Source organism: Lactuca virosa, chromosome 6 (assembly GCF_052849685.1).
Source record: "Lactuca virosa cultivar CGN04683 chromosome 6, Lactuca_virosa_CGN04683_v6, whole genome shotgun sequence".
NCBI classification, from domain to species: Eukaryota; Viridiplantae; Streptophyta; class Magnoliopsida; order Asterales; family Asteraceae; genus Lactuca; species Lactuca virosa.
Genome location: NC_136431.1, coordinates 149635129 through 149645787, shown reverse-complemented (window position 1 = coordinate 149645787; position 10659 = coordinate 149635129). Strand labels below are relative to the sequence as shown.

At 38.9% G+C, this 10659-nt stretch overlaps 1 protein-coding gene across 1 annotated transcript; it reads left to right on the top strand.

Annotated features, from left to right (window-relative positions):
- The first annotated feature begins 309 nt into the window (after positions 1-309).
- Positions 310-1716, top strand: LOC145121999 (uncharacterized). Its single transcript, XM_079057679.1, has one exon. It carries the CDS (start codon positions 310-312, stop codon positions 1714-1716), a length of 1407 nt encoding a protein of 468 aa, XP_078913805.1.
- Positions 1717-10659: the final 8943 nt, after the last annotated feature.

The window sequence follows — 10659 nt, the reverse complement described above, 5'->3', positions numbered from 1 at the left end:
AGTGTCGGTGGTAGTAAGTATATTTTCGTTATAGTTGATGATTTTTCACGTTTCACTTGGTTGTTCTTTCTTAAATAGAAATCTGAGGCAACCCCTACACTCAAGAGCTTTGTAGAGAAAGTTTAGCTTCAACTGCGAAAGCTGTTTCACAACATTCGCAACGATAATGGGTTGGAATTCAAAAATCAAGACTTTGAAGATTTTTTGGCTGATAAGGGAGTTACACACAATTTTTCTGCTCCTTATACCCCACAACAGAATGACATAGTTGAAAGGAGAAACTATTCTTTGTGTGAAACTGCTCGAACAATGCTTACCTTCGCTTCGCTTCCTCTGTATTTATGGGCTGACGCTATTGCAACTGCATGCTTTACCCAAAATAGATCCATTCTGAACAAGCGATTCTCTCTTACTCCATGTGAAATTATTAACAATCGCAAACCTAACGTTAAGTTTTTCCATGCATTTGGTTCCAGATGTTTCATCTTCCATTCCAAGGAAAACCGGAACAAATTCGATGCAAAAGCTGATGAAGGTATATTTTTGGGGTATTCGCTGAATTCTAAGGCATTTAGGGTTCTCAAAAAAAGCACAAAGAAGTTAGAGGAGACCTACTATGTCACATTCAATGATAACTATTCAAAGAAGATTCAGCAAAACGAAAGTCTATCGGCGGAGATATTTCCAAAGCCAGGTCCAGCAACGGTTCCTATCTCAACTTTATATGATGAGTATATGCTTCTCTTTGATGAACCAGAAAAGGCCATCTCCTCTGAATTTAAAGCAGCAGACAATAAAGAAGATGAATTCAAGAAAATCATCGACGATGTTGTGAAGAATATGGAAAAAGAATCTCCTAGCTCAAACAAATCTAATAGAACGAACGAATCTCCAGGTTCAAACGAACCTCCTCGCTCGAAAGAAACTCCTAGTTCAAGCGAACCAACAAAAGAAAACACACCATTGCAGGGGGAGGGTTCGTCTTCGTCTTCTAAACTTAATGTGCCTTCCGATGGGGAGAATCCATCTCCAAGCCTTACCCATGAACGTTCAGTTGAGGGGGAGCAATCTGAACCTGAGGGCGAAGCATCATCATTCGTGGGGGAGAATAAAGAAGCAAATGATGATTCAGATGCACAGTATGAATTCGAAAAAGTAAATGCCGAACTGGATACTTCATATGATCCAATTTATCCTCCACTAACTAGAGATCAACCGAAAACACAAGTCATAGGTGCGTCGTCTGAAGGTGTCCTCACACGTTCTCGGTTAAAAGCAAAGCAAAGTGCATTATTCTCTAACATGGAGTTTTGCATGTTCAACTCAATTGTTTCCAAGGTTGAACCCAAAACTGTCAATACAGCTCTCCATCATTCTGATTGGGTGCAGGCGATGCAAGATGAACTTAATGAGTTTGAGCGAAACAAGGTTTGGAGATTAATACCAACTCCACCAGATGCATCAGTTGTTTGTTTAAAATGGGTGTTTCGCAATAAAGTGGATAAAGAAGGAAATGTGATAAGAAATAAAGCAAGACTAGTAGTCAAGGGATACTATCAAGAAAAAGGAATTGACTATGAAGAAACCTTCGCTCCAGTAGCAAGGTTAGAATCCGTTCGTATCTTTTTGGCTTATGCAGCACATAAGAATTATGAGGTGTTTCAAATGGACGTCGAGTGTGCTTTCCTGAATGGAGAACTAGAAGAGACTATATAAGTCGAGCAACCACCGGGTTTTGTGAACGAAAAAGTTCCCGATCGCTGCTACATCTTGGACCAAGCCATTTATAGTCTAAAGCAAGCGCCAAGATCCTGGTATGAAACCCTAACTCGCTTTCTTAAAATGTAAAAATTCAAACAAGTTTCGGTTGACCCAACCTTCTTTCGCAAGAAAGAGGGTGACTAACTAATGATTGTCCAAATTTATGTTGATGACATCATCTTTGGTTCTACGAATCCTAGCTTAACAGCTGAGTTTCGCAAGTTGATGGAAACTAAATTTGAGATGAGATCAATTGGTCCAATTAACTTTTTCCTTGGACAAAATATTAGACAGGGACCAGAAGGCATTTTGATAAATCAGGAGGCTTACACCAAAACCTTACTGGCGAAGTTTGGCATGATTGGAGATTCAAGAGTGAAAGTTCCAATGGAATTCGGAATGAAACTAACACCTTCTCTAGAAAAACCAGCTGTTGATATGAATTTGTATTGACAAATGATAGGGTCATTGATGTATCTGAAGGCTAGTAGACCAGAAATTATATTTTCCATTTGTTATTGTGCTAGATTTCAGGCAAATCCACACGAACCTCACATGGTGGCAGTCAAGAACATCTTCAGATACCTGAAACGAACCTCATCTCTTGGCATATGGTATCCAATGAAATCAGGGTTCTTCGTTCAAGAATTCTTTGATTCTAATCTTGGACATTGTACTTTAGATAGAAAAATCACTACTGGCGGGTGTCAATTTCTCAATGGCAAACTCGTAAAGTTGGCAGTCCAAGAAACAAACATTTGTATCCTTGTCTACAGCCGCAGCTGAATATATTGCTGCTGCATCTTGTGCTTCTCAGGTCATTTGGATTCAAAGCCAATTAAGAGACTATGGCCTAAACATGAAACGAATCCCTCTATACTGTGATTCTGAAAGTGCTATTCGCATTTTTCATAATCCGGTGCAACACTCAAAGACAAAACACATTGCACTGAGGTATCACTTCATCAAGGATCACGTAGAAGATGGAAAATTTGAAATACACTTCGTTCGATCCTCTGATCAACTAGCTGACATATTCACGAAAGTCTTTCCTGAAGCATTGTTTAATAGAATTCTTCAATGCTTAGGAATGATGGAAGCTGAATCTGTTCCAAAACCATTTTCGCTTTCATAAGAATCACCTTCGTTTTCGCCTTGTGAGTATTTGTAAAGCGAAATGAGGCGAACGCTCGCTCTATTTCGTTTCTTATTTTCTCGGGACACGAAATGGACCGAACTCCTGCTCCAATTCGCTTCACTAATTCTCTATAAGCGAACACTCGGTTGATTAATCGACTTTCTTGTTGGTTTGGAACTCATGTATCCTTCTTGTACATTAAGTATACTATTTCGTTTAAACATATTTTAAATTTCTGTTATTATTTCTTTTTCAGAAAAACCAAAATCCAAAAACTATTTTGCTTTTCTTTCTGTTTTTAAATTCTTTTTAAGAAAATAAAGATAACAAAAATATTTTCATTTGTGTTTAGTTTTATTTCTTTTTTTTTCACAAAAATATAAAATACCAAAAATAGATAACAGCGAAACTTCTGACAAACACAAATCTGGAGTTACTCTAATTCGTTTGATGGGGCAGGTATAAACATCTTTATCTATGTATTTGCTAAGTATCCCTAGAAGCATGTTGTTGCATGTTGTCTAAAGCCTCAACGACTCTATGTGAAGCCTTAATGAAACGAATCCACCTTTTGCTTCTTCTCAATCAGGCTTCTTAATTCACATTAGTCATGAGCTACCTTACTTTTCTCATATGAGTTAAGAGTTATCTGCTTGGTCATTTTCGCATATCAGAGGTACTTACGTTTCTTATACCACTGAGGTTTATGGTTACACAACATATGTGTTAATGATATTAGTTTCGTTTTACCACGTACTAAGTGAGACCCAAAGTCCAACACCAAAATGAATTCACGGTGAACCAATGAAAGTTCTAGCTATTCACCCATGAATTAACGAAAGCCATTGTCATGGTTTGTACCACGAAATCTCTTTTATTTTTGCGAGATCTTTATGGAATGTTCTGAAACTAAGACATTTCTTCCCAAAAGATCAGTTTCAATTTTGTTTTGAGATTTCAAAAAATTTCCCAAGCCACTGAAAATTATCCAACCTACTTGTTGTTCTTGGCCACACTGGCCACACAAGTACTTCAACCAACTTTCAAACTTATGTTAAGTTTTGTAGTTTGATTGAAGCGAAAACAACCTATAAAGCCGAAATTAAAAGATGCCTTTCAATGTTTCTTAACAAACAATTGATCGTACTTCAACAGGAAACCACACAGACACTTCTAAGTCTCTCTTGACTTTGAAGGAAGAGATTGGTGCCTGTGATCCATAGCATCGTGTCTCTATTGACATCACTTAAATCCCACATATATACTTTTTTATTTACTTTTCTTTGGCACACTCTTGCACGAAAATGTATTTATTTTCCAAAATTCTTGTTCGTGGTGATTATGGCTCTTTTGTGTGACAGAACTAATGATGTTTCGCTTCTACATCTAATTAAGAACTGAAGCGTTGAGAACAAGTTATTGCTGACGCGGAAAAGGGATATAATTTCAAACAAAAGGCGCGTGAATTTGAAACGTCACCAATCGTCACGCTGCCTGCCATACTTTTCGGAGGAACAGTTGTCAAATCACCTCTTTTTAGGCGTTGTTTATGGGATTTTTACACGATAGACGATTTAATTCTCTCTCTTGGGCAATTGTATAAAATTGGTTATCGTTCATTACGTTAATCTTTACAACTTTCAAAATTACCAAGAACCCTAAAAGGCGATTACTCTCTCACTGTTCATCTTCTCCAAGCACCTGGAACAATAGCCGATTCTTCCTCCATTCAAGAACACACTGCTCAATCTTCTTTTCTCACTATCAAGCCAAATCAAAATCTGATCTTGGATCTTGCACCGTTCAAATATGATTCCTTCCTGCTGCCTATCGTGGAATGTCTCAAGTACTCACCGCTGGTCACTGCCCTAACCAAAGTTGAGTCCGTTCCAATGTCACTGTTGTCTAAGGCTTATTCCACTGCCATGTACCAGAAGGAAATAGAGAAGATCATCTTCGAGATCTTTGACAAGAAAGCTTTGATCACAAAGGCTCGATTTTTCTCACTTCTAGGGCTCGCCTATGATGAATCCATGGTAAACCCAGAGTCAATCTCTACTGCCCAAATCTTCGTGATGTTTTACAACATGGGGTATACTGACATTCTCACCATCACCAAGTTCAAGAAATCTTCTCTCCCACCACAATGGAATGGTTTGTTTACTCTTCTCTTTAAGGCATTATGACAATCCTTTATGGCAATCCTCTATGGCCTCTATGGCTCAATTGGTGCAGAGTATGAATTCTTCATCTCGACATCACGAAATCTCTTGCAGACGTTTCTGGACGATAGTGGTGCAGAGGGCTATTGAAAAGTTCAACATTCTAGTGATGGCGGACTCGTATAGATGTGGGGTCGATTCCGGAGACGATGTATAGATGTGTCTCTGGGGCGAGTAAAATTATCACAGAGTACAAGAAGAATCCCACTTCGGGTCCGAGGGAGCTTACATCAGAGATACAAAGATCAATAGACGAGGCTGATAAACCCAAAAAGGGATCCAAGAAGGGGGAAAAGAAGAAAGGGGTTCCATAAGGTCCAAATTCTCAAGCATCTACTCCTAACAAGCGAAAGACTCAAGGAGCAGCTCCTTCAGCTACTAAGAAGCGAAAGTTACACAAGATGACTCTGGTTCCCAACTCATCTTCATCAAGCTCGAAAAGCGAACATTCTCAGTCTGAGGGTTCACAGCGCGGTGATTCGCCTCCAACTTCTCCATAACACGAGGTAAATTTTAATGATAAACTTCCAACACCACCTCCTTCTCCTACTCACACTTCCATTCCTATTACTATCGCACCTTGTCCACCTCCTATCTCGTCTCAACCACCAGCTTCATCTCAACCACCAGTTTCTTCTCAACCATAAACCAGTATTCCTTTTTTGATCCCTCTCTTTACTGATTCAATAGTATATCCTACTGTCTCCATCCCACCTTTTTTTCAGTCAATGTATCTGATATGGGGGCTCTAACTTCAAGTTTCTCCACACATGTTTCACCACCTATTTCCCCTCTTAACCGTGATGATCCAGAAATGCTCTTCTGTGATGACGAAGATGAAGATCTTGGGGGTTTTACTTACAGTCCCTTCCAAATCAGGACTGAGAATGAATATGAGGGGCAAGTCACGAAAGGGCAACTGCAGTCCCTACATGAAAAGATTGACCAGCTGCTTCAAACTACAAAAGATTCTTCTACTGACACTTATGCTGAAGTAGATGTTGAGTCCCTATTTGAGCGAATCATGAAACAACATTCAACTTCTGTGGAGACATCAAATAAAGTTGTCGCTGATTCTGCTGAGGTTTGCAAGTCCACGACCGAAAGAGTCGATAAACTAATTGAGAAGACAACTACTTTCATGGAGAACTTCCAAACCACTTACAATTACAACATCACATTAGCAAATGAAGCATTGAAGAGTCTGGGATCTCTATTCACGAATGAAAGGTCCAAACTCCAAGAGATTTGAACTGGTCTGAAAACTGACGATGAATCCTTTCAAGTCACTATTTCCTCTCAGCTTTCTCAGCTTAAAGACGAACTTGTAACAGAAAGTACTCTCAAGGATTCTCTCACTCTCAAGACTGAGGAATCCAACCCGTTAAGCACCAAACTTGAAGCTTCGGAGAAATAGGTCAATGATTTGTTATCTGAGAGGGCTGTCATAAGAAGCTGTATAATTGATGTTACTGGCTTCCTCTCAGATATCATTGATACTAGGGACTCTATGATAACCATTACTATGCGTAAGCATCTGCAAGAGAAGTTAAAGCCAGTTTTTGCCATGCTTCACCGCCTTGAAGTTGTTTCTGATCAATCCTTGAATTGGAAACAAGGGGGAGAAAGTGCGATTGGAGGAGCTAGAAAAGAAAATGTGGCTGGGGGATAATGAACAGAAGAACCTAAAACTTCAGTCAAGCCACCCAAAGCTCCTGTCAAGCCTATTGTCAAGAAGGAACCGAAGGAAAAGGAAAAGTTATTCCGTGATGACCCAATCATTGACAATGAAGAAGAAGAAGAGGTTACTGAAGAAGAATTGAAAAGGTGAAAAGTCTGTGAAGCTGAAATGGATAAACATCAGCGAATCATCCGTGAAGCTGAATAAAAGGAAAGGGCTGAGAAGGAAGCACATGCAACTCTTTAGAGGAAAAAGCTTATGTTCCCCAAATGGACTCTGAACCGAATCCACCGTGATGTTGTTGATCTTCCAAGCCAGTATTGGTTAGAACCAGTAGTTTCTTTTGAACTTCAGAACACACGAAACTCCCAACTGGATCTGTCAATTACTCCAAAAGCCTTCAGATTTTCCTGTTTTGTCAAAGTGGCGAATGTTCCTCTTACAGAGAGCAGGGCAGATCATATGCTTTTCTCATTCTATATAAAGCACGTGAAGTCGCAATACGAGACATGGTCATTAAGCAAAATCACTGGTGTGAAAGTTACAGGCCCGATTGAGACTGATAGCTTTCAAACGCCAAATTTAAAGTGGCTAGAGGTTTATCCAGTCAATGCTATGAGTTTACTCTAGCAGATCTTCCATGCCTTATCCAAACGACTGGTTCGTCCTTTACAACATATTGCTGAAGGAAAAAGAGAAGTATGAACCTGTCATGTCTCATCTCACGCTCATGATATAATCCTACATTCAGGAGGTTGTAGAGATGGATGTTGAAGTTGGTGCCATCTTGTGAAAGAAGCCTTCGGCTGTTCTTAAGGAAACTCCTAAGAATTTTGAAAAATTGAAACTAGGGAAAAATAACAGTGGAGATTGGTTCGTGGTTTATTCTGCTATGGAGCGAACTGGAACCGATTTTCGAAAAGGATGTTTCTATCTCTCTGATAAGCATCTCTATAGCGCAACATTCCTTGAGTTCATTTTGGAGCAAGTGAGCAAGTTCAGAGGCAACAAGAAAGAAGATATCAAGTGCTTCTTATATATGATTCTTGGGTACATTGAAGTTCTCCAATAATTTATGCGATCATTCCAAAGGTGTATGAAGTATAGAAGCGAATCCAAGGCTAAATGTTTTGGGCCTCAATTGAAGCAAAGGGGGAGATTGTTGAGTATAAAAGATTGCGTCATTGGGCCATTTTTATTTAGTCCATTATGTATACGATTTGGGCCTGTCCAACCATATTAAATATTAGGGTTATAGTAAATATATAGTGCACGCATGCAACGTAGTAGCTAGTAGTTGAATTAATCTTTTTTCTGTAACCCTAGCACGCCTCTACAGTAGCAATTATTTATACAGTTCTTCTGAGGCTGTGTATTTAATCATTCTACACCAGTTGATACATCTTGTGTTCTTGTTTTCATATCGTGTTATTAATTTACGTATTTGAATCTGAATGCTCTTAAAGGGTTTTATTCCTAACAACCCATTGTTATCAATGCTTGTTAACATGACACTACTACCACCCAATGCACATGTCCCATGTCGACCCATAATAATCACCCATTTTCATCATTGGGTCTTAACATCACACGACTACCACCATATGCACATTACCAATGTCAACCCATATTAATTACCCACAGTCAACCATGGGTCTTAACATGACACTAATACCACCCAATGAACATGAACCATGTCGAACCATGTTAATTACCCATTGTCAATCATGGGTGTTAACATGTCACTACTACCACCCAATGCACATGACCCATGTGGATTCATGTTAATTACACATTGTTATCCATGGGTCTTAAAATGACACTACTACCACACAATTTATTGACCCATGTCGCCCATAATAATTACTCATTGTCATCCATGGGTCTTAACATGACACTACTACCACCCAATGCACATGACCTATGTTGTCCCATGTTAGTAAATTACGATTGTTATCCATGGGTATTAACATGACACTACCAGAAACCAATGCACACGAGCCATGCCAACCTATGATAATTATCCATTTTCATCCATGGGTCTTAACATGATACCACTACCACCCAATGTGCACGTCCCATGTCTACCCTTGTATGCTAATTATCCATTGTCTTTCATGGGTCTAAACATGACACTACTACTATTAAATGCACATGACCGATGTGACCCATAATAACTACCGATTGTCATCCATGGGTCGTAAAATAACACCACTACCACCATATGCCTATGAACCATGACGAGTCATGTTAGTTACCCCTTGTCATCCATAGGTCTTAACAGGACACCACTACCACCCAATACACACGACCCATGTCGACCAATGATAATTAATTATCAATTATCATCCATGGGTCTTAAAATAACACTATTAGCACCCAATGCACATGGCTGATTTCAGACCATGTTAATTAATTACCCATTAACATCTACGGGTCTTAACATGAGACTACTACCACTTATAGCACACTACCCATGTCGGCCCATTATAATTACACATTTTTATTCAAGGGTCCTAACGTGACATTACTACGAGCTAATGTTCATGACCCATGTCAACCCATGTTAATTACCTATTCTCATACATGGGTCTTATCAAGACAGTACTACCACCCAATACACATTAACCTTGTCGACTCATGTTATTTAATTACCCATTGCCATCCATGGGTCTTAAAATGACAAAAATACCGCACAAGGCTCACGACCCATGTCGACCCATGATAATTACCCATTTTCATCCATAGGTCTTAACATGACACTACTACCACCCAATGCACATGAGCCATATCGAACCATGTTAATTACACATTGTCATTAACAATCTTAACATGACAATTGTACGACACAATACACATGGCCCATGTCGACCCATGATAACTGATTACTCGTTGTCATCCATTGATGTTAAAATGACACTACTAACAACCAATGCATATGACACATATAGTCCCATGTTACTTAATTAAGTGTTGTCATCCATGGGTCTTCACATGACACTACTACTACCCAATGCACATGAGCCTTATCGACCAATTATATTTACCTATTTTCATCCATGGATCTTAACATAATACTACTACCACCCAATGTGCATGTCCAATGTCGACCCATATTAATTAATTACACATTATCATCCATGGGTCTTAACTTGACACTCCTACCACCGTCGGCACATGACCCATGTCGACCTCTAATAATTTCCCATTGTGATCCATAGGTCTTAACATGACATTACTACCACCATATGCACATGAACCATGTAGACTCATGTTAATTGTGACAATCGTCAAATTCAAGTCAAATTCAAAGTCAAAGTCAACAAGTCAAACCGGTCAAACTTAACTAGTACTTGTATGTTAAAAGTTATTCTATGTATAAAAATGTGCATCTTTATGTCAAAAATTTAAGTGTCTCGAAAAATCTATGTGTTAACAATGTAAAACCATAAAAAGGGAGTTAAACGCATCAAAACACGACTAAGGACCCTTCGGGGACTTAAAACGATCATTAAAGAAGCATAACGGGGTTCATGAACCTTGCATTACGAGATTATACGATAATAATGGCTAAGATTAAATCTCTCCCAAATCTCTCCAAGTATATGAAATCTCTCCCAAATCTCTCTAAGTATGTGAAATCTCTCCAAGTATATGAAATCTCTCCCAAATCTCTCTAAGTATGTCAAATCTCTCCAAGTATATGAAATCTCTCCCAAATCTCTCCAAGTATGTGAAATCTCTCCCAAATCTCTCTAAGTATGTGAAATCTCTCCAAGTATATGAAATCTCTCCCAAATCTCTCCAAGTATGTGAAATCTCTCCCAAATCTCTCTAAGTATGTGAAATCTCTCCAA